The sequence below is a fragment of the Diadema antillarum genome, unplaced genomic scaffold (genome assembly GCF_040938485.1).
Source record: "Diadema antillarum isolate AM-2024a unplaced genomic scaffold, OU_Dant_1.0 scf00000116, whole genome shotgun sequence".
In the NCBI taxonomy this organism is placed as follows: Eukaryota; Metazoa; Echinodermata; class Echinoidea; order Diadematoida; family Diadematidae; genus Diadema; species Diadema antillarum.
The window spans coordinates 412273-436459 of NW_027271005.1; the positions used below are offsets into that span (position 1 = coordinate 412273).

The following is a 24187-nucleotide window of genomic DNA, read 5'->3' on the forward strand; positions in this document are numbered from 1 at the left end:
TTGAGGGCTTCCGTGGCGATGGGAATACATGTAATCATATAATTATACTGGTATATCTCTCGACTTGAAAACGGCAAGAACATGCTTGCCGATACTTCGGTAGGGAGTAGGTCCTTTTCAGGGCCACATACTGAGATACATACCCAAGAAAAATACGTGGTGTACTGTTAAGCCCTCTTCCATCCAACATTTTCTGCAGGGATTTAAAAAAAAATCTTTCTTATGAATTTGACAAAATTTTGGAGTGGATTTCTTTATAATGCTAAGGAGCGTCCCTGCAAGGACACTGTCAGGTCTGGAATGCTAAGAAGCTGCAGAGCCTTCTTCTATTACAAGGGTTAGTAAGTTTGATTACAAGGCTCTGCTAAGAAGAAAATGTAAGCGCCCTCTATAGTTTGACTGTGACCTAAGGTTCATGCGCTTTTCGCTGCTCTTGCCTCCGGCTGGTTTTGCATGTTCCCCACAATATAAGAAGTGCATTAGTATGTGGTTAGCGAATGGTCTCTAATGGTATTCGGCGTGAAACCGGCGAGATATCGAAGTGCCGGTGAGAGGGGTAAGAAAAGAGCTTGTTTCTTATTTGATGTGTAATGTAAGTGTGTGTAACAAACATTGAATGAGTTTTCAGATTCTCAAGAAGGTGCAAATCCTAATTTTGATTGCATAGGAAGCTTAGAAGTATGGTAAAAGGTAGTGGTAAAAGGTAAGTAGTCTGGCTGCGGACTGTCGACTGTACAGTGCAGTATGCAGGCTATGCATGCCCAGTTGAAGTGACCATGTCCATGTTTTTACATTGTTAGAGTCAAAACTCCCAGTTTTCGGTCAGCCTCCAGAATCCGGACACTTATCCTTACTTGACTATATAGATGGTCTATCGCAAGCCAGCAAATTCTGCTGTCACAACACATGCATATCGCATAATTTCACATGATTTACTTTACAGGCACTCTCATTCACAACAGGAAAGTGCCAGAGTCACCTCCAAAATTAAAAATCCATCTAACGTCAATTGAATTTACCGATAGGGAATTGCCACTTGCGCGTAACGTTAAGAACTCTATTTCCTATTTATACACACACTTCAATGTAGGATGCATTGTGCATCATCGCGTTTGAAAAACTTTGTTGATCTGCCACGTGAAATCCATTCAAAATTTTAAAAAAATTCTTGCATTGAAAATGGTTTTTTGTCACCTGTTACATGTAACCCTGCTAAAGTTAGGCCTAACGACAACGTTACGTGGTAAAATACATTTGGATTACAATTATTTGTGTTTTTAAAATTTATGGAGGAAAAAGGTGAATTAGGAATGTCTTTTGAGAGCGATGAAAATCCGTCGCCCCAGCTGATCTCTGATACTGATAGTGGCGCGCGTTACATGCGATGTGAATGTCTGGCGACGTTTAGGTAGTGGTGACTTACATTTGTAATGGTAATCGATGTTAAAATCCTGAATTTTGCCGTCAAAAACGCAGAATCAGCGCAATTTTTCCAGAGTGCGTGCGAATTAGCTTGCATGTTAAGAATCTGGGTCGTCGAAAAAGCGCTAAAAATTGAAAAATAACGCCATTCTGCAGGGCTGCCAACCTTGAGTGAGAGTTTGGCGTGAGACACTACGAGGGAGCGGAGCGACCTCGCTGGCTAGCACCTGGCGGCCTGCTGTGCCGCCGTACGTACGTACGTACGTACTACGTACACAGTCAGTGTATGTAAAGCGATGTAAAGCACACGTCATAGCCATACAATATGTACTGTAATTTGCCAAAAGTACACGCTACGCTCACGTGGTATAGGTAGAAGCCAATCGTAATCCAATAGCTCGTCTTTGCGCGCGAACCGAAAACGATTATTATTGGTTAAGCTTTACACCCGCGCTGGAAAATCTCGACATTTTGGGCTTGGGCATATCGATATTTGGAATATCAGAGAATTTAGAGATATATTTATTTTTGTAGTCATGTACAGTCCATTTAGGGGGTTTAGCGTGAGATTTCGTTTATCAGAGTGAGACAGTCAAAATTGGTTGAATTGCGTGAGTCTCGCGCTCAATGCGTGAGAGTTGGCAGCCCTGATTCTGTTGCGAGATTTTTTGCTTATCGCAAGCTCAGAGTGTGATGGTATCCTCAAAAACACAAAAGAAAAAACAAAATCTCCGTACTTGCCAAGCGAAGCAGTGAATAAATGTCCTACAGACAGGGGCTGAATGCAATTGCCAAGTCACCAGAATTTGGACATGAATGGGCGCTGCAACGTCCCCGATGCAACCATGCGCCAACAAGGTAAGGTGCAGCGCATTTTTCAGCGGCCTTGTACATGCATTGATATTGAACGCGCATGAAAAGTACATTGTTAAAAAGCTAAAATATGATTATGATATTCTATGGCCTGAAATATCACTTTGCATAACCCTTAGTTGTATTTCAAGATCATACCTGTGCATACTGCCGTAGCCCCTTATTAAAAATCCATGTTTTAGTAAGTCGTTCAAGGCTACACTTAAATGCTTTTTGTAAATTACATATTCACTTAATGAAAAAAAGAAGAGTTAAAAAAGAATTGACACTTGTCTGACATGAACCCCTTTTGATACCAAAAAATGTAACATTTTCCTTATTTCTCTTCCCCTCACAGAAAGCAATCAACCATGGCAACCCTCAAACTTTGTAAGTAAAGCTTCATGAAGAGCCTCTTGTTGCCTTTTGTGTGATGGTTACTAGATTTCCATGATCTATTTCTTTGGAGACTAACATGGTAGCTGAACTGTTTTCTGTATCATTAATTCTAATCTACTGAAGTACATGAGCACATTTGTACCCATTTTTATAGTGCTGTACAAGATAATGATCATTATGCAAGCCTTCATGAGAGGTACAGGTGTAATTGTTTTAATTGTTCTTACAAATTGCATTATTGTGACATGATATTTACAAGTGTATATCTGATGATAACTTGCATCCAGTGACTAAAGTACAGCTGTACATCAGAATGGGATTGAAGTAGTCATTTGTCAGCTATTTCCTTGCCAGTCATGTGAAACAAAATTTTAGTTTAGCTGTGTGTCTAGTGTATTTGATAACTTTGAGACACATGTCGGATGGTATGGCTTACATATTGTCTCTTCATGTTCTCTCAATTCAGGTACTTTCATTTTATCACTATATATTGCATTCAGTGACATCACTGATGTGGCGCAATTTCTGTTCCTGGGGTTTGATTTCATTATGTGAGGAAAAAAGGTTAGGAACACATTGTATTTAACGTGTAGGTAGGTAGGTAGGTAGTGTAGACTCACTTTTGTTTGTTGTGTCTAAAAGTAAAGTGTGTATTAACCCATTGAGGATGGACTGATTTTGCTACAATATGCATTTTCCATAGACCCTGCCTGAGTATACTCGGGACTCGTCCTCAACGGGTTAATTTGCTGGAATGGAAAACTTTTTTTCACCATGAAGCCATTGACTTAATCGTAACTTGTCAACATGTTAACTCCACAGTGGCAAACCGACTAAAGTCGGTCAAAAATATCCAGAAGATCACACAGTCCATGAAAATGATTGCGGCAGCTAGGTACACCAAAGCAGAGAGAGAGCTGAAACCTGCAAGGGCGTATGGAATGGGAGCAACCGGTAAGTTTGTAACTTCAATCCTTCTAGCACTTCAGCACAAAATCTCTGGTCAAGAAAGTTTAATATCCCAAGAATCCTGTCTGTATGGGACACTGAAAAGACCTCAATGTTAGTTGAGTGAAATCTACAAGGTATATATATGTTGGAATGAGGCTTCCAATGCAGGGGGAAAGTCCTTTCCATTTGCTTGATGGAAAAACTATTGGAATGATTTTAAAATGACTGGTGTGCATAATCTTGTACACCACATTTTTTAGCAAAAATGTTCCAATAGACGCTAGACCTCAGCACCTTCACCATAATTTGTGCTTTTGAACCACGGCCGTACCTGTAAACCTACAGACATGTACCCATTTCAACCTAGATTTAAAGCGATCTGTAGCTTTCAGCACCTATCTGGTAACCAGGTACATAAACCGGCACTATTCTATCCACAAGCCTGACTTTGGTGTGCGTTTTTGTGTGTGTGTGTGTGTATTTGGAGCAAAGTGCAGTTTATACAGACCATCCCCATAAAGTTACAAAATGAGGACTGGAAAGTTGGATAAATTTTCTACCCTTTGCCTCTCTGGTGTCCACAGCTCTCTACGAGAAGGCAGAGATTGAGCCGGAGGTCGAAAAGGAGAACCACCTGCTGCTTGCTCTCTCAAGTGACAGGGGCCTGTGTGGAGGTATCCACTCTAACGTCACGAAAGCGGTCAAAGCCTACATCGCAGAGAAGGGCGACAATATCAATGTCAAGGTCGTGACAGTAGGGGACAAAGTTCGAATGCAGTTACAGAGGTATGTTTTGTTTTCACGTGAAGGGAGAAAAACAATTACATGCTCTATAAAGTGACACTGAGAAAGATGTACAGTTGAACCTCTATTATCCGGCCTCCCTTTATCCGGATCTCTCTATTATCCGGACGCAATCTCGCCGTTATTTATTTTTTTTTTTTAATAATTACGGGAAGAACGGGGGATTCCCAACTCCTGGAGAACTCCTACCCAAACACACATGAATTACATATTACTTCCAATATGATTAACATACATTGCATCAAATTTCCTTCCAAATTGCTTACCTTCAGACATTTCAACATCCCGAAACATCTCCAAAAGTAACAATGAAAAGGTTGCAGTATACACATTACTACATGTGGCACTACAATGGGCTACATCAGTACATGTGTATGTATATGTACATGTATAAAGCATTGAGTCTCCCGTATGCGGCCAAATCCCTTATCCGGATGAGCCCCGGTCCCGACTTGTCCGGATACGAGAGGTTCAACTGTACTTGTGATGAGGGATAGTATGAAAGAATAATGATCACTGTGGAATGGGAACATCAAGAGTGATTTCTATTTGTGTGTGTGTGTGTGTGTGTGTGTGTGTGTGTGTGTGTGTGTGTGTGTGTGTGTGTGTGTGTGTGTGTGTGTTTGTGTGCACATAGATTTACAGGAATATCTTGAAGACAGTTTTGTGAAAGTAACAGTCATGTTAACTTGTTTTGGGGATTGCACATAGGTCCGTCATTCATGTTACTGACACATTATATATTTATGAAAATGTTCATGTTTATTCCTTTTTTTTTCTCGATTTGGTGAAAGATTGAGACATTTTGCTTATAAAACAGGATGAAATACTTCTTTTAAGTCATAAAGTATGTACTGTAACCGTTATATTCTTTATGACCTCCAAATAATCAAGTCAGTTAAGACAAATCGCCCCCAAAAGTTGTCTACCACATTAGATGTTACGGCATAATCACTAGATGAGTTGCTTCAAGCCACATTGAGCAGGCTTTTTTTTTTCTTTTCCAAAACTAATTATGGTCTTGTTCAAATGATGGCTGCCACCTTTGACGAAACCAGTATTCGAATGCCAACGAGAAATATTTTGCTCATTGTTTCTTTCAGGACTCATGCAGACAACATAGCATTGGCAGTGAACGAGTACGGAAGGAAACCGCCCACATTCACAGAGGCATCGAATATTGCCAGCAGCATCCTAGATCTTGGCTATGAGTTTGACACTGCAGAGATTGTCTTCAACACCTTCAGGTCTGTGGTCTCCTTTATAAGTGCCTTAATGCTAGATTGTCAAGCTATATGTTAAGCAAAAAAGTAACATATAAACAAACTGAACATGCCCTTTGCAACCCCTCCCTCCAAAAAAAGGGACAACCATAAACAAAATATCCAAAATTTGAGAAACAAAATTGACTTTATGTCTTTCGTAGAAGTCATGAAGGCAATGAAAGAAAAGAGAGAAAAAAAAGTGGAAAAAAGAGCCTGAATGTAGTCAATGTAGATAGTTTTCTGGTCAAGAGATTTCAATGTTAGTATGCATCGTGAATATTTTACAGTGTTCACTAGTAAGTATCTATCTTATTCCAGAAGTTGAGGTCACATAATTGTTCCTTGTTAAGGAGCAGTTGCTGAAGTGATTCAACATAATGTTCTATGGTATGTAAAGTATTAGATTGGGTAGTGGCCAGGTGGATGCATTTGTTGGTACATGTAGTGGATCATGAAACCTGTCAAATGTGTGGAAGTAAATAAACTTCTACTATGCACATTAATTTCCCTGTAATGTCAAGACAAATCCGTCACAAGATAAACAATGCTGTAGATTATTTGTTCATGTGATTAGGTGTTCTGATCTAGTACAACTGACTAGGCGTGTAGAAATTGCAGTTGTCGAGACAGGGGTCGCACTTAACTTTTTTTTTAACTAGCCAGGCGGACTACTTAGAATCAATTTTGATACTGAAGCGATTTTTTGGCTAGCCAGACGGACTAGTAACTTCAGAATTTTATGATTTTTAGCTAGTCCGACGTGATTTTGGGTGGCCAATGGCCAGCGGACCATCGCCAATTTCAAACCCTGTCGAGAGCTGATTGATTGGAATGAAAGGATGCATTGTTATGTCATGTTTGACAGTCACAGAAATATTGATTTGTTCTGTGTAAGTGTCAAAAGCTTTGTTCACATTTAGGAAGTTTCTGTCATGTGGTGTTCTTGTATGTACAGGACGGTAGTATCCTACAGGACCACATTGCAGCCAGTGATTCCCTTTGAGACGTTGAATGCATCAGGTGAGTTCTTGGACAGTGATCATCATTGGAGGGTACACTGATGACTCTTGAAGAGAAATGGGTTCACTCTAACTTTAAGTATAAAACGCCACCCACTGCATTAATATTTAATACATCAAGTAATATCAAAAGTGGGTGCATAGACATGGGTAATTATTTTTTTTTCTTCCCCCTTCAGACATGAACATGCAGCCAATTGCTCAAATGGAAAAGGCTAAGCGAATTTACGATCCATTAACACTACAAAAAAAGTATCAGTTGAACATAGAACAATGTCCAAGACATGTACTGTCCACTCAGGATGTCATTACTCTCTGTCTTACTTTCCTTGATCAAGGAAAAAAAGAAACCAATGTGTTGTGTGATCTTGAAAAAATAACTGTGTGATAATTTTTATTTTGTGTAGGTTGTGTGTGGTAGCATGATAGTTAGTGTCAGGGAGTGCTAGTACTGTTTTGCTGGTTTCATTGAGCAAGAATAGATCTTGCCTGAAAGCAAGTCACTTGCTCTCACTTGAAGTCCAAGGCATCACAAATATAATGCACCATGATAAACTTTACATTTATGTGGGTCAGGAATGTATCTTAAAAGACCCTGTAGCATGGGGATTCATTGAGTTGGAGGGCTGGCCTGGTTTGGGTATATTTGAGAATCCTTGTAATGAATTGTGTACACCTTTATCACTGATCCCTGAGTAATTACCCTCATAGCCGCCAAATCTTGACTTGAATCAGCCCTTACCAGTGAGCGTACGGTTTGATGCACCGATGTGCTGACTGGTGCTCTCCGTAGTTTTCATTGTAGCCTGTCGGGCAGGGAATGAAATGGACCATCCATGAACCCCCATGCTACTGGACCTCTAATCTACTGTATATGCAATATATTTAGCGAGTCTAAATTTGCGTGTATCAGGAATTCCCGACAATTTCGCAAGTATTTAGATTTGCGATCGTGGAGTCCTGTACTAAATGGAGAAATGTATACGTGCACGTCACATTAATATCGGGATCAGAGTGAATATTTTCCGCCTGGCTTTAGTTTCGCGAATAGCACCTGACTTGCGAAATTCACAAAAATAAAAACCATGGGAAATATACAGTAAGTTGGGCTCAATTATACATCATGCATATTTCCCATGAAAGCGTAAATCTGATCATGAATGCACATCCTCCTCTCCTGTAATACATCCATTCACAACAGAGAATCTGAGTGTGTATGACGACATTGACGCGGACATCCTGCGCAACTACAGTGAGTTCCAGCTGGCCAGCATCATCTACACCTGCATGATGGAGGGTGCCTGCAGCGAGCAGAGCTCCAGGATGACTGCCATGGACAATGCCACCAAGAACGCTGGTCAGTACAGGCAGATACAGTGAAACCCCGTTATAACGAGTTCGGTTATAACGAGGAACCGCTTATAACGAGGTGACGGCGTCGGTCCTGTTTTCCTTCGCGTGTAAACCTATGGCGGAACTAATCGGTTATAACGAGTTCGGTTATAATGAGATTCCGGTTATAACGAGGACAATTTCGGTGCATCATGATAAAGAAAAACGTAAGCAATTTGATCGGATATAACGAGGTTCCATTTTCTTGACTTGCTGCTTTCAAACACGCGACAAACGAAACATTGAAAACCAAATTCACGCTATCCAAGTCTCTTTCCCGTTTTGCAGAGTACCGTTCAGTCCGTGTTTTCTTCTAAACCACGCAATAAAATACAGAAATACCTTCCGATGTTCCTATTATACTAAGTTATTGAATAAAATAATTCGATTTCCTTTTTCGCGAGATACGCGTCCTGTGGCAGTAGCGTAAAATAATTGAATAACGCTTGTTAATCTACTTTCAATTGCGTCGGTGTTCGGAAAAGAAAAAACGCGTTTAACAGTTCTAGGTTTGTTCATTATCGATAACTCTAGTAACACTGCAATTCACTATGAAGATTTTTCTTTCTTTCAGAATGGTCTATGAGGTACAGATTTGTGTAAAAAGGATCACGACCTTCCAAATTCAATCCTGTCGCGTATTTTTCAAGAACGGATGTACAAAACACGAAGAGATATTCGGAAGAAAATAAAGAATGCATTTTAAATCCCTTCGGGCGCAACGATCATTATTATACTGTATAAGACTACAGCCATGACGGCCGAAATGATTCATGAAATCATGGCATTCCCGCTGGGCACAAACAGGTACAGATTTGTGTAAAAAGGATCACAACCTTTCAAATTCAATCCTGTCAAATATTTTTCAAGAATGGATGTACAAAACGCGAAGAGATTCTCGGAAGAAAGTAAAAGAGGTTCGGGCGCAACGATCATACTACCTATAGGTTTACAGCCGAAATGATTCATGAAATCAGCGCATTCCTGCTGGGCACCAACTGGTACAGATTTGCGTAAAAAGGATCACAACCTTCCACATTTAATCCTGGCCCACATTTTTCAAGAACGGAAGTACAAAACGCGAAGAGATTTTCGGAAGAAAACAAAGAACGTATATTTTTTAATCCCTTCGGGCGCAACGATCATGCAGCCAAAATAACGCATGAAATCATCGCATTTCCGCTGGGCACTAACAGGTACAGCTGTGCGTAAAAAAAGAATCAATTCCAAATTCGATCCCGCCGCATATTTTTCAAGAACGGAAGTACAAAACGCGAAAAGATTTTCGGAAGAAAATAAAGAATGCATTTTTGATCCCTTCGGGCGCAACGATCATACATTGTATATGATTACAGCCGAAATGATTCATGAAATCATCGCATTCCCGTTGGGCACCATCAGCGTAAAATACGTCGCAAGTTACGGTAAACAACGTATGTGTGTTTCTACTGTTTTTGCGCTTGAAAAAACGTAACAAGCGCATTTTATAGAATGTGATTTTTTGTTCATTGTCAGTTCACACTGCATTTCACAAACGAAAAGACATCATTCTTTCAGAATGGTTCAATACAAGAGGAAGAGATAGGTGTAGAAAGAATCATGAATATGATCCTGCCGAGTAGGCCTACTTCTCAAGATGGTATGAACAACTATTATGCAATGAGACATTTGGAAGAAAAATAAAGAATTAACGCATTTCAACCCCTACTTTGTTCGTCTTTTTTTTCAATTCACAAATAATTTCCCTTCAATTCTCTCAATAAAAGTGATCCATAATTGTGTAATAGCAACGCAAAGGACGTTCTTAAGTTTGATTGATGGGCATATGACGTCATGCTTATGTTTTTCTTTGTTTTTGATGCATACGGTTATAACGAGGTACCGGTTATAACGAGGTAATATCGCCGGTCCCACGGACCTCGTTATAACGGGGTTTCACTGTATAAGCCTTAATATAGTGGCATTGATAGGCATAGACATAGTAACCAACAACAAAAGCGACAGAGGATTTTTTTTTTTTTTTGACACAATTTGTGACACTACTATGCTCCTGTTACATTGAACTTGGTTATAATGAAATTTTGTTGCAACAAAGTAAAAATTCAGGTCTGAAAGTCAATGTTGCAAAGTTTCTTTGTTGGTAATAAAATGTTGATATAATGAAACAAAACTGCAGGTCCCGAGGACTGCGATATTTAACAAGAGTCACCTGTATAATGCACGTAACCTTGTAGTGTTACCTTAAAACTCGATCTACTGAACACTCACCACGGAAAGCTGCAGGAATCACAACATCCTGATCCAATGCGTTTCTGAGGTGACATGTAAAGTAAAAGCAGCAATCAGAGATTGGGCACTATTTGAAGTATGCGAATGCCTGAACATCTTCCAGCTTCCTCTGCCGGAGATAAATGCGTAATATTTATAGGGTATATCAAGTGTGACCATGAATACATCATTGTTGTCAACTACCTCACAGGCTTTGATGGGTTTGTTCTTTTGTCCATTGAGCGTATTTATCCTGGAGTGTGAGGCATTTTGCAAAAGACAAGCATTTCTCCACTGCAATTAATTTTCTTATTGCGTGGCTATGCTGTGTAGAATTCATGGTATTCCTTATTGAGTGTTCAAAAGTAGCCCTCTTATGTAAATAATATTTACGTGCATTTGTGTGTGTGTGTTTGGTATTTGTGTCGTGGGGAAGGTCTGCAAAACATGAAAGAGTAACACAGACCAGTGCTTCAAGGAAGTTTGCTGTGAAGAAACAGAAATGACAGGACATCATAAGACTTTTTAGGACTTTAGACTGCATGCTGTTCATTACCTACAGAAGAAGCTACATTGTATAATGTGGTATTATTTGGGCTAGCTCTTACTTGCAGGTCAGATTGTTGATTGATCGTTTGTGTTGAAATTCAACTTAAAATGTGAAATTGATGACTGAAAATTTCTGCAGAATGGTCACATTTTGTTGATTTTTTTTCCTTTTCATGTCCCTGAATTGAATACAGGTGAAATGATTGACAAGCTGACCCTCAAGTACAACCGTACCAGGCAAGCTGTCATCACCAGGGAACTGGTGGAGATTATCTCGGGAGCCGCCGCCATCGAATGATGACTGCCCGCCGTGTAATCTTTGCCCTCCTGTCTACTTCTTAGTCACAGAATATTTGTATAGATGTGTCATCTTCATATCTAGATCTATGTTTGATTTGAAAGAAAAAGATAAAATGTCCATAGTTCTGAGATGCCCGACTTGATATCAGGGTGGATGGATGGATGGAGTATTTGTACAAACATGGGTTTGTCCATCCACAAGTTGTTCCACTAGGATTGAAAAGAAATGATAGGTTAATTTGGTCCCAAAGGGAATTGATGTGTACCTTGCAGGGTATTGCAACAAAGAATGAGTGTTGTGTTCAAAATGGGATTAAGGCATCTGTCATCGAAGAGAATGCTTTGCCCTTTAGAGGGCCTTTGTACAGTCTCAAAATGGCCAAAAGTGGGATCTGCTTATGTCGTAGCAAGAATACAAAATCAATAACTACATACAGAAGTTTGTTTTCTTGTCCGGTTCACTTCCAGAGACTGCCGTATGCCTCAAATATTTCCAAAATTTCCAGAAGTGCAGAACCAATGTTTTTGATGTTGGTGATACTTCTTTTCAGTTGTTCACTTACAACCTGTGGTATTAATATCTGGTTTAGTTTATTTATCCAATGATCCCGATGACATTACTGGATTGCCAACCCGATGGAATTTGATCATCTTGGAAAGAGTCTGTGTTTGTTTCAGGATGAACTGTATTCCTGTTGTCGTGCAGAGACTGAAAAATTGAAATTTTATTAAAACCAGAGGACCTAACTACTACTATAGTTCATCCATGTCATGTCTCGTTCATTGGGTGTCATGTTTGTATGAAAGGTACTGTGCGTAAACTTCAGGGTGGTGAAGATTAGGAAGTTGTGACTATGTGAGCATGAGAAGACATGTAATGTGAGGGAGATGTGTGTAAAAGGGAGGGGGGGGGGGGGGGGGGCAAGAAGGGAGATGAGCTTGAGGGAGTGATAGAATAGAAACAAAGTCATTAGGGCAAAAAATAAAACAGCAACTGTAAAGAAACCCCACCATACCCCAATTAAATATACAGTGCACTCCCGTTATAAGGGGAAATTAAATGAATGAATACTGTTTAACCCGTTGAGGACGGTTTGATTTTGCTACAACACGCATTTCCCATAGACGCTTGCCCGAGTATACTCGGGACTCGTCCTCAACGGGTTAAGTGGAAATTTTTGCAGTGGTGATATTTTTGCACGTTTCGCGCAACCAGAAACTAGAACGAAATTAAAAGCACACGGCTTGCCATGTTCCAGTATTTTGTGTCTTGATACCATAGAATTAAAAAACACACAAAACTTTTCTTGGCTGAGCACAAAAAATTACTCGCGCAAAAGTATCCACGTCGACGGTACACAAAATACAAATATATAAGACTTTATGTATGTATGTTTGTGTATATATGTATATACAATGTATATTATATACATATATATATACACTAACACATACAACATCAATGGCTTATATAAAATATGTGACATTGTCCAGTGATAAACAGGACGCCTAATTTTGATAAACACAAATAAGTTTATTCGTGACTAGAATAAATCGCTATGTACACATCTGTGACAGTACGTACTATGGAAAACAAATTATTCAATAATAATGTACATTATATTACAGCACAACGAGGCATCATAATATACAACTTGCATTTGAATTATTTAGGGTGATGCAATATCATCTCAAGTGTTAAAATTAATTTGACCAGCAGGCCGACATATCTCGGTCGTCTTAAATCAAGACATACCGACTCCTTACTGCACATCCATTGCCAAAGAGAAAATATCTATCGTTTTGCCACTCCAGAACATTGCTGTAGAGTCAAATCTTCTGTTGCTTTGCTCAAACATATCAATATTTGACCGAGAGTATAAGCAAGTAGCATTGGGATATAAACCAAATTCTCGTTCTGGACAAACAAAATGTGTTGTATCACTCGCTTGAAATCTCATCACATGTGTGATGTCTATGTGGACTATACACTGTACTGTAAAATGAGGAATGTTTGCATGCTTTTGAACTTTGCGAATTTGCCGAGAGCCAAGATTAGCAAAATCATAATGCACGCGAAAGTTCTTGTCCACTCTGTATGTGTTGAATTCCAGTGTCAATTGGCAAAAATTTCAAGTGGCAAAAAAGGCTATGGCTCCAATTCGGAAAGATTTCATGCAGCGAAAATATCTTGCTTTACAGAATAGGAAACTGGTACTAGGTTGTTGAAAATCCCCAACATAATAAATTGTATTCTTTTCTTCGAATCCCTTTGATGATTCAGCATTAATCCACATAATTACCATACATACTCCTATATTCATACATATTTGATCGTACGTAATTATCTCATACCACGACAGCACTGAAGAGAGTGGGGCCTACTAGTATTTGCAGCACACAATATTAAAGGCAATCCTGCTACTGTACTCTGTAACTGGTGCCGCCATGCCGACGCCAGCAACACAAGAGTGCACGGTTTTTCCACAGTATATGCAGTGAAACACCGAGATCATACATAGATACATGAACTGACACTTTCTTGTGTGATAATCACAAACCCAGGTCTAGATACACGCATACCTCTACTCCAGTTGTGTTCATATGTGAGGAGTTTCTTGCACAATGTAGTTTTTTTTTTTTTTTTACCTCGCCATGCATTGCAAAACAGTTTCTACATCTACCTGCATCACCAATCAGGCACCTTGGGATCAATATAATTCATATTTTGTGCAAGTACTGGTATTGACAGGTGCCTAGATGGTACTCGAATATATCTGGGTTTGAAGATCGGTATTATGGGTTGGATGAGCTCATCAAAGTATAATGCAATGTACACGTACCACATTGGCTGAAGCTTGGAGTCTGTACAATATGGCTCAAACAGCTACCAATTCATGTGAATCGTAAGCAAAAGATGGATAATGCCCTCGAAAGGAATTAGTATGTGCAAGTATCAGGCTTTCAAGTGGCCCTACTTTTCTTACTTTTTCCTACTTTTTTACTGCTGTCCCTACTTTTCCTACTTTTTCCTACTTTTTTGGTGAAAAACCCCGCAAAAAAAAAAATGTGCAAGGCTACTTGAATAATTTATATTCAGAAATGATGAGTAGACTCTAGTTGCAGATTCTTACTGGTGGGGAGAGCCTCTTCAGCATGAAAGAGGGATCTCACACCAATCAACCACAAGACTGCTGCCAGCCTCAGCTTTTGCTCCAGTGCAGATGTGATTGATCCCACTGATATTGCAGCGTAGAGCTTGAAGCAGTGCTCAACCAGCTCTCATCATCGCTCAAAATTACCAGGCTTGCCCAGGAGCAAAAGTGAGGCTGAGGCAGCAGGGTTGTGAGTACAATAAGATTTACATGTAACATCAAGAGTTCTGGTGAGTATCGACGAAATCTACTACAAAAAGCCTGCACATGTCCTGACTTATTCCTACTTTTTTTTCTTTAATGCCCTACTTTTTCCCTCTTATGTCCTACTTTTTCCTACTTTTTTAGAGATTTTGTTCCTACTTTATTCCTACTTTTTTACATTATCCCGCTTGAAAGCCTGAAGTATGCAATTTAATCATGTCACAATAACTGTTGTGTTTACATTGTGCTTTGTCAGAATGCTTTCTTCTATCATGCATTACTTTGACGGAGAGCTCAAATGTTTTTCAAAGCAAACACAGTTTGACATTTCGCATGAATAATATTGCCAGTGTACGTAATTCAAGAAAACTCTTGATATCTTTGTTCTTCCGCTTCAAGTCAACAATTATCTTTAAGAGACAAAGAACCAATATAATTCTTGTGACAACAGGCACGCAAATACATGCACATACCCACACACATACACACACACATACACGAGCAGACGCTACCACATGTACGGTACTGCTTGTAACCTCATAAGCCAATCTAGACCACAAAAATTTCCTCTTAATATTCAATATCTCATTATATCAGTGTTTCTCGTAACAAAAACCTGTATACCCTCTGTCCCATATCAGATGGGTCAACATAATGTATACGTTCAAAGCTAACAATGGTATTAAACAGAGTTAATCTGGCACAGCAATGTGCAAAGAAGATTTAACATTTCTCCTCCCCATTCCACCCCCCTCCCCCCAAAAAAAGCTGTTATCTTCTCAATGACAATAATACACACTGTCAGGAGTACCACAGCTTTCCAACTGAGAGGTGAACAACAATGTATTGCACATTAAAATCTCTCTCAATGTGGAATACTGGTAGCTCCGTTCTCCTTCAAGGTCCTGACATTGCAATATAACCTCATGTCACACAACTCTTTGGAAAACAAGCAAACACTAGCTGGTTGCAGAGTGAGGCACTATCTTTACCAAGCTTCCACACACCCTCACAATCTTCGGATCACGTCAGATCTGGCTGTCAGATATGTGGACTAAATTCTCTCTCTGACTCAAATGTCTATCAATTACACACCCCCTACTGAATCAGTGTGACTATTTTCAAGTTTATAAAGAGAATGTCTACAAGCATGGAGGAGATTATTGTTATTTCATCAAACATTGGCTCATTTTCCATTGGATATCTCTTTTAAGAGACACAAAGTGGTTTGTATGACATTGTGTTAGTGATACTCATCAGTAGCATATGACATGTCAGTAAGGCATTAAAACACATCACATTACCTTCATATTCAATCTACCTATGCATTCAAGGTGCTGTTACCTAAGATGCTACAGTGCAGGATTAAGACATCAAACAGACGTGTCCACACATGACACATAGATACAAAGACACTCAACTTTTCAGTGCATCCATGAATATCAGGATCAGGCACTGAATTCGGTGGATTCCATACTGGTATCAATATTTCAACAAGATCATGCAGTGTAGTCAATGACTTGCATGAGACCCAGTGACACATTCAGATTCCATATAAGAAAGACAGTATGAAATTATCCTCGACACTTTCATCGATCAATAAATACTAAACTACTATTATGAAATTTTTGAATGTTTGTCAAAGGAAGAATACCTTAGTACATGCTGCTTGGGTCAATTAAATAAGCCCATTACAAAAAAAAAGTAATTGCAGCTATTGAGAAAATTATGGAACTACCAGAAAAATGCATACATATGCGAAACAAATTGGATTTGAAAGTCAACGCCATTCCATCTTTAATTTGACTTTAATAAACAAGGTGAAACCAATCAAATACATATCACAAAATTCAACTGAGTCAAACAAACAATATGAAAATTTGGGAATTTCAAATTCTCATGTTTTCACAAAAAAATTGATATTGGTCGTGACCCGACGGAACAACTGGGATATAATGGTGTTATCACCTCATAAGTCTCTCACAGGTTTGAACACAAGAATATATGGACAATCACGTTTATTGGTCGATAATTCAACAGGATGAACCGATGCCCCCTAAAAATCACCGGTAGCTGAAAATGTTGCCCTGTTATACAACCGACGATATTCTTCTTGATTTAACTTTGACAAAAAGGAAATATACAATTGACAAATTGCCTTTCATCGAATTGAAATAATAAACATGAATTATTCAGTACTTGAGCAATAGTCATGATAAAAATCATGAGCTTACATACCTAGGAGGGATTCGAACCCACAACCTCCTGGTTGCTAGACAAGCATCATATTCACTAGAATATAAAGCTTCTGCACACAGCATGTGATGGTTCTGATCGGAGTCCCCTTATTTATGCCACTCGATGAAGGACAGTTTGTCAATCAGTTGCATTAAAAATAACTTGATGCAAAAATCATTCATTTGAGGAAATTTAGGGTAGATCTGTGTGTAGGTTCATGGGAAACTTGCAAGGCCATGCCATTATCACTTCAGGGAATTTACATATGTGTCTGCGACCACTTTCATTTTTTCATGAAAACAGGTAATATTTCAATATCCCATAACTTTCGTATTTTGCATCTAATCTTAATGAAACCCTCCCAACCTGTATGTTTGATTTCATGCGACTAATTAAAGTTATCTTACAATGTATTCACAGAGTGGCAATGCAAAATAAGTTTTGTATAAAAGTATGATGTTTTCACATCAATTGTCAAACATATCCAGTAGTATACGTACATCTCAATATTTTTCCCTACACAATGACTGTAGTGCGGAGTTATTTTCTGGGATACTAAATCAAGGTGGTAAAATGTCCATTCATGTTCACATGTAATTACCATCAACTCAACCAGCTATTAAAACTTGCACTAAAGTACTGTAATGCACAAGTAGAAGTACTGGTTACTACAAAGTCTCTAAATTCTTTGATAAAGATATTGCGGGGGTGTGTTATACCCAAGTGCCATACACAAAGAGAGTCTGGCGAACTTGGTTTTTGGGCTTATGAGCTTTGAAGCCCTCGATTGATCAATAGCTGGTCTTGTGATCTACATACTGCCATGTGGTTACCAAACAGAGTGCATATGCAATGCCTATTTTTAACTACAATACTCTCCTTTGCCTGCTTTCATTATGACATCTGAGCGTACATGCTAACTCTCCTTTGCGTAATATGCTGAATAACGACACGGCGCACATAGTAAACAGTTGGCCAGGCTCTCTTTATATATACGGAACAGGGGCCCGTTTCATAAAACTTGTCATCAGTGACAAGTTGTCATAGATGTGACAAGCTACTGAAATCCTTACATCTGATTGGCTGAGAGAAAATTTGTCATAGAAATGTGGCAGTTGTCACTGATAAAAAGTTTTATGAAACGGGCTCCTGGTGTACCCTATCAAAGCAGCAACTGGTTTCTCCATCACAATACAGGTGAGGAATAAGCACTTCTGTCTGGTGGTTACATATTTTAGACTTCTTCACCCAATTTTTTTTTTCCTGTATCTTTTTAACAAAGCTGTCAATATCACATGCTCACATACCAATGCACATGTCAACATTTTGTAACATCATACACACTTGAGACACCGACAATTCACAGAAACACACACACACACATGCACATGCACACATATTTGATGCTCTTTCTGCTTCCATTTGCCCCCAGTTTGGGGGGATGCATGTGGCATCCTCCCGCAGTTAGGCCACGGCTGCACCCTACTTCCAGGGCGATTCGTGGGACACAACGTTTGTCATGGAAGTTGCTGATCGGGATGACACGATTTTCGCATTGGGGTCTGGGTTGCGCGGGGTGGCACGGCTCAGTCGACCTTTGTGAGAAACACACAACACAACTTACGCACCATCACTATGATATATATCTAATGCTTTAGTCAATGACGGTCGTCCTTAGTGAAAAAATCTGGACCCAAAATGATAAGTTCTGCTTTAATCTTGATCAATGAGGTCTGCTGAATATCATACTAGAATCTCTATGATGTCATCACTAAAAAAGGAAAAAAAGGTAGAAGAAAAAAGTACAGAACAAAACAAGACTAAGGGAAATATATTATGTTATCATACATGAACTGATCATGTGACATATGTGATGACTGAAGTGTAACAGTTGTTATTGTTTTTTTGGCTTTGTTACACAAGGCGCAGTCAGCAAGGACTGTTCAGTCTTGAGTAACACAAGCATAACAGTAAGATGCTTACATTCATAACTCATTCCATAATTTGAAAATGAAGATGATATTCAATGAAAGGCATAATGAGATAATATAACATGTGTACTCTCCTTATTTCAAGATTCCCCTTACTTAGGTATCTGACTTACTCTAGTAAAAAAAAAAAAGACAAAATAAAACTGTTACATAATCAAGGAAGATTTTTGGCAGTTGGGGTAACCAAAGCATTTTGAACGGCCAAAGACTTTCATGGCCATTACTAAACCAAACTATTTGGTTTTCCTTAACGCTTTTTTCCCCCTTTATGCTATGCCTCATTTTTGTGTTTTCAATGCACATAACCTTCTTGTGTGCATTCACTTGAATTCAACAATTCTTGGTAACATATACAAATGCACTCTGATTTGGCTGTATGGTGATGAAACCTTTTTATGCTCATTCATAATTATATCTACAGTCAAAACAATGATGAAAATGAGCCAGGAGCAAAAAGGTCACTTGAAATACTTACTTCCAGTGTCCTTTGGAACCAAACTCTCATCCAGCTGATGGGACAGCTTTTCAAGATGTAGCGACAGCCAAGAGATATAAAGTCAAGGAGAGTATCGGCATTTTGTGATACAAATCCCCATTCTTGATACTTCTTTTTTTTTATATTAAAGATAACCTTTCTGCTTCTTCCTATGATTATTCCATCTTCACATAGAAATGGCACATGCTTATTACTGAATTTGCCTTTATCAGGTGGTGATTTTTTTTTCTTTTTTTTTTTTGCAGAACCTATCGAATGCCAGGGATATTCAATAGAACAAATAATAATGTTTTCATCCTCCCATTGGCACCTCTAAACTTAACAGCATATCTGATATTGCAGAAAGATTAGAAAGAATTGATTTAATTAAAAAAGAATTGATTTAATTAATTCAGTTTGCACAAACTCAAACGATATAAACAAAATTAGCAAATTGGTTAGAGAAACAGTAACTTTATTCTACTAAGATGAGTTGCCAACTTATTAATCAGTTATAAAGTCAGCAACAAAAAGTCTTTGAAAACCTAAAGGAGTTATGTACTATAAGAAATCTGAAGTAGTTATATAATATATGGAAAATAATGGGGTCAAATGAAAGAGAGTTTACTTAATGAAGCACAATGAGTAGTGAAACTCAAATGACAATATATAGCACAAAACCACAAATACATTGTATATGGCTTCTAGGGCTTAATGGCTCAATGCATCCAAACTTCATATACAAAGTGTATTACAAGTCAACCTCCTGCAAGAAAGATGCTTATCAGGGTTCTCAAGCTCAACAAGTCATGACTTACTCAAAATTTATGTTTGATCTTCAAATTAGTGAAATAGTGTGCGAGTTAAAGGTCCTGTTTACCTTTGGGAACAGATATTTAAAATATTTTTAAGATATCACTTTTGATGAATGTGTAGGTCAGTTGTATCACAAAACATCCTACCATATATTTTTTTTTTTGCAATAAAGCTTGAAATATAAGGAGATATCAATATCATTCCCATCAAACCATAGCTGTAGACAGTTTAGTGTGGGAGCATCTTCATTACAACTATTGTTCACATTTTGTATATTTAACAATACTTAACATTGATTATACGGGTTAAAATTTTTACATCGGTTGTCTCTATCCCTAACTCACATTTTAGAACTATTTTGAAGCACTAAAGCTGGGTTTTTGTTTCATCTGCAAATGGCCTTTAAAGTCTTGTCTTTTGACCCTTGACAAACTGTGCTTGCAGGAGGCCATCATGGGCAGTGGACAGAAGACGGTCTATTAAAAAGGATATCATCACCGGTGAAATCCATCTTGTCTGCAGGCACTTTGGGTGGGGTCTTGATCTTGACCTTCTTGTGTGATGGTGGGGGCGGGGGCCGGCATGCCTTGGGCAGCGTGCCGGTGATGAGACCCCCTGGAAACTTCTCGGCCGCCACCTTCAGACCTGAGAAGATAAATTGGGGAAGAGAGAAAGCGTAAAGGAGCGGGAAGGGAAGGGGGAGAGATGGGGGAACATAACATGAGACAACATGTTCTATATGCATGTATACACATGTATGTCATACAGAAATATGTCTTTCAATGAAACGACTAGAAGTAGATTATCACCTGCATATCGTTGGTTGAGAATGAGAAGGGCGTTTACTTGTCTTGAACACTATGGGTTTAAGAATAGTGGCAACTTAATGCTCTTCTTATTCTCACTCCACGATATGAACATAGCACTAGTATATATATTCAAACAAACATAGATTTACACTAACAGTAAATAGCAGCCCCTAGAAATTTAAATAAAAACAATTCTGCCAGCATCATGGTCTTCTGATATATTGTCAGTTGTCATCCATGATATTTGCAAAATATATATGGGCCGTGAAGCGAGAAAAGGGCCCTTAGGGCATTACACACCGAAAATGAGTTTTCACCTCCATATTATGGAAGAAACTCTGACGAATTTGGATATGCAAACCTTTGTCTGAAATTTCACTCCTAAATGCTCCAATTACGACATTCAAAACAGCATGTTTTGTCCAAATCCTGTCACTTTTTGATGCGTCTATGCATTTCCGCGTAGTTAGCTAGTTGATCTTTTTTGCGCGTATTGCTTTGTTAAACTTCCGCGCCGTTTTCTGGCGTTTGCGCGCAGCGGCGCTAAGGGCCCTTTTCTAGCGTCACGGCCCACGTATAAGAACTAGGTCTGAAAAAAAAAAAATCTATCTTCTTTAGCAGATTTCACACTACAAATCTTCTTTCCCCCTACTTCTAACCATCTCTGAATTACAGACAGAACAAAGATGTTATGCATTCCATAAATGATGACAACCTAATCTGTGCGAAGAGATACACACCACCAGACAGTAGAAAGATATTTTCCACTCCTCGTTCAACAAACGTCCGTGCTGCCGCCGTGGCTATTCTCTCATCCTCATCATAGATGACAATAATCTTGCCGGGTTTGTTGTGCTGACAGCATGTGGGTTAAGGAAACTTCCTAGGCAGGGCTATAGCATTCCAAACATCATGATCTAGATTTGATCTTTCTGAGTCTCTATACTGTACTTTGATCACTCTAACTTTTGAGAAGAGTTTTCATAATGTAGTCCATTTATGTTGATCTTAATCATAGCTGTCCACTTTGTGTATGATATTAAACCAATCTCTATTCAAACATTGCAAGGGCAATGTTGACAATGAGTGTGGTTTGAAGAAAATGTTTTTTTTTTTTTCAAAATATCTTCATTTCCAACTACTACCTCAAGTGAAGAGCTTTGTAATGAATCATTCCATACTGAGCTTCCCAAAGACTTATTTACATCCACAGGTTGTACGCTGAATATCTCCAAAGGCTATTTTCCAGTCTTAAAAAAAAAGAAAGAAGATGATTAAAAAATCAAATATTCCTCAATGACCTTCTTTTTTTTTTTTCCTGGCCATCAAGTAGCGAAAGTGTACAGTCTAGTGGCTGCTTCAGCATCAAGTGTAGTGATAAGAATTGCAAAGGATACATAATCTAGAATGTTCTTGGTGAAGTTGTTGACTGCCCTTGATAGCATTGCTGACGGGTATGACTGGGCTGGAAAGTGAGAAAGAAAATTAAAGATTAAATGAAAATAAAAAACAAAAAAACAACAACAAAGAAACAATATTAGGATATACATTGCATATATCTCATGCAGTCAATAACAGATAAGCCCTAAACAGCATGTCTGCACAGGGAAGTAAAAGAAAGAAGGTACTGGTAAAAATGACACATTGTTTGAAGAAAATCTGAAGTGATTACATTTAAATTATTTATCATATTTTTAACCACATTCTGTGATCTATCAATATATATCGGTGATCTATCAATGACAGGTGCCTGATTTGAAGTAAAAATGCTTTGAACAAACAAACAACTCTTTTATGTGGCTGCCATGGTGGAAACCCCCTGTGTGCCACATTACTCTGAGACACCAATATACTAATGCTTTGAGAAAACATTCTGTTTATTCAAATCTGTGTAACTTTTATAGATTTCTGTGAGATAAAGTCATATCAAAAGTGCCAAGCTTTGCTTGATGTAAATTGTATAACAAATCTATGATTGTTTTACTTTCACAATGATGCCCAGTAGCTACATTACTGCATTTGCACACAGGACAGTGACAGAAACTAAGAATTTACACGCAATTCCAATATAGAACATCGCTTGTTAGTTAATCACCTCACAACATTCAAGCTCTATGTGAGAGGAACAGAATCGCAAATATATGCTTTCATTGTACTGTGGCATTTGGAGATCTGTCAATTGGTTTGGGCTGGTAAGTGTGTTTGAGCAGAATGTGCGTTTGAGCAGAATGTGCGTTTGAGCAGAATATGCGAAGTTGGCACGCTGTCGACAGAGTCGGGAGTGCAAACATATAAAGAGTTAAGAAGTCAAGTAAAAGCACCTGAGGACAGTCTCTCTTCCTAGCCCAGCAAGCAAACTTTTTGCAGAAGCGCAGTGCCAAAAGACGCTGACTCCCACCCACCTGTGATAATATGGCACTCATTGTACAGGTCCGGATCCCTCAGGTCCAGAAGGAGGTATGGGCAGTCTTCTACCGGCTCGGGGGCCTCCAGACTCGGGGTGGGGTCATCTACGTACTCCCCCGACAGGTCAAACTCTCCCACACCCGCAATCACACTACAGGATGGTCAGCGACAGGGACAGAGAAAAACAGCACTACATTAATATTAGGTTGTCAGAAGTCTTGCTACACTGATGTAATAGATATCACAATGGTTATTTCAAATGTGTGTAATTTGTCATATTTGTTTGTTGGTTAATTGCTTCTTCAACTCATCTTAATATTCTATTGTAATTACTATATGTGACCCTGCACCTCAAAACAAACAAAAAGTCGCCAGATATGAATTTTTAGTTAAGACCATATTCTGAAAGAGCAGACTTTAAGCTTTAAAATGATGTATAACTCAAATCAAATGGACTCTCCTAACCTATCAAGATATTGGAAAGAAAACACAAACTCAGGAAAAGTGTGAACTGAGAAAAGAGGCTCTGAAGTACAGTGTCTATTCAAGCACTTAATCTTTACCAAACCGTGCTGGCTGTGCGATGAATGGGACAAAAAACGGGAAGTAAACCACCAGAGTAACAACAATGAAGGGATTATCAGATTGAACTGAAATTAAGCATGCCTCATTAACACATTCTGTCCATAATTAATGCCAACTTTCAAAGCAGTAGCCCTATCCTTTCAAAAGTTATTAGAGTTGAAAGTGAAGAGTGTGGACAAGGTTTTTCAGAAATGAAAAAGGGATTCTAAAGACACACCTAATCACACTATTCTACCAAAAATGTTCGAGATAAACTGCCAAAAAAACACACTTTCTTGCCCGTTTTA

General features: G+C 38.7%; 2 protein-coding genes across 2 annotated transcripts in view; one reads left to right on the plus strand and one right to left on the minus strand.

The window, feature by feature from the left end:
- Positions 1–484: 484 nt before the first annotated feature.
- Positions 485–11633, plus strand: LOC139719869 (ATP synthase subunit gamma, mitochondrial-like). Its single transcript, XM_071631254.1, has 8 exons — positions 485–556; positions 2633–2664; positions 3496–3627; positions 4209–4410; positions 5532–5675; positions 6649–6713; positions 7914–8069; positions 11116–11633. The coding sequence occupies exons 2-8, from the start codon at positions 2646–2648 to the stop codon at positions 11217–11219; spliced, it is 822 nt and encodes a 273-aa protein (XP_071487355.1). The 5' UTR covers positions 485–556; positions 2633–2645; the 3' UTR covers positions 11220–11633.
- A 6596-nt stretch (positions 11634–18229) lies between these two features.
- LOC139719871 (centrosomal protein of 41 kDa B-like) overlaps positions 18230–24187 on the minus strand; it is a 47566-nt gene continuing 41608 nt past the window's right edge. Inside the window, exons 7-12 of the mRNA XM_071631256.1 lie at positions 23312–23466; positions 22307–22374; positions 21650–21764; positions 20593–20745; positions 19285–19341; positions 18230–18413 (exon numbers count right to left, since the gene is read on the minus strand). Coding sequence (XP_071487357.1) covers positions 18301–18413; positions 19285–19341; positions 20593–20745; positions 21650–21764; positions 22307–22374; positions 23312–23466 — 661 coding nt within the window. The 3' untranslated portion in view covers positions 18230–18300. The remainder of the gene's footprint in view (positions 18414–19284; positions 19342–20592; positions 20746–21649; positions 21765–22306; positions 22375–23311; positions 23467–24187) is intronic.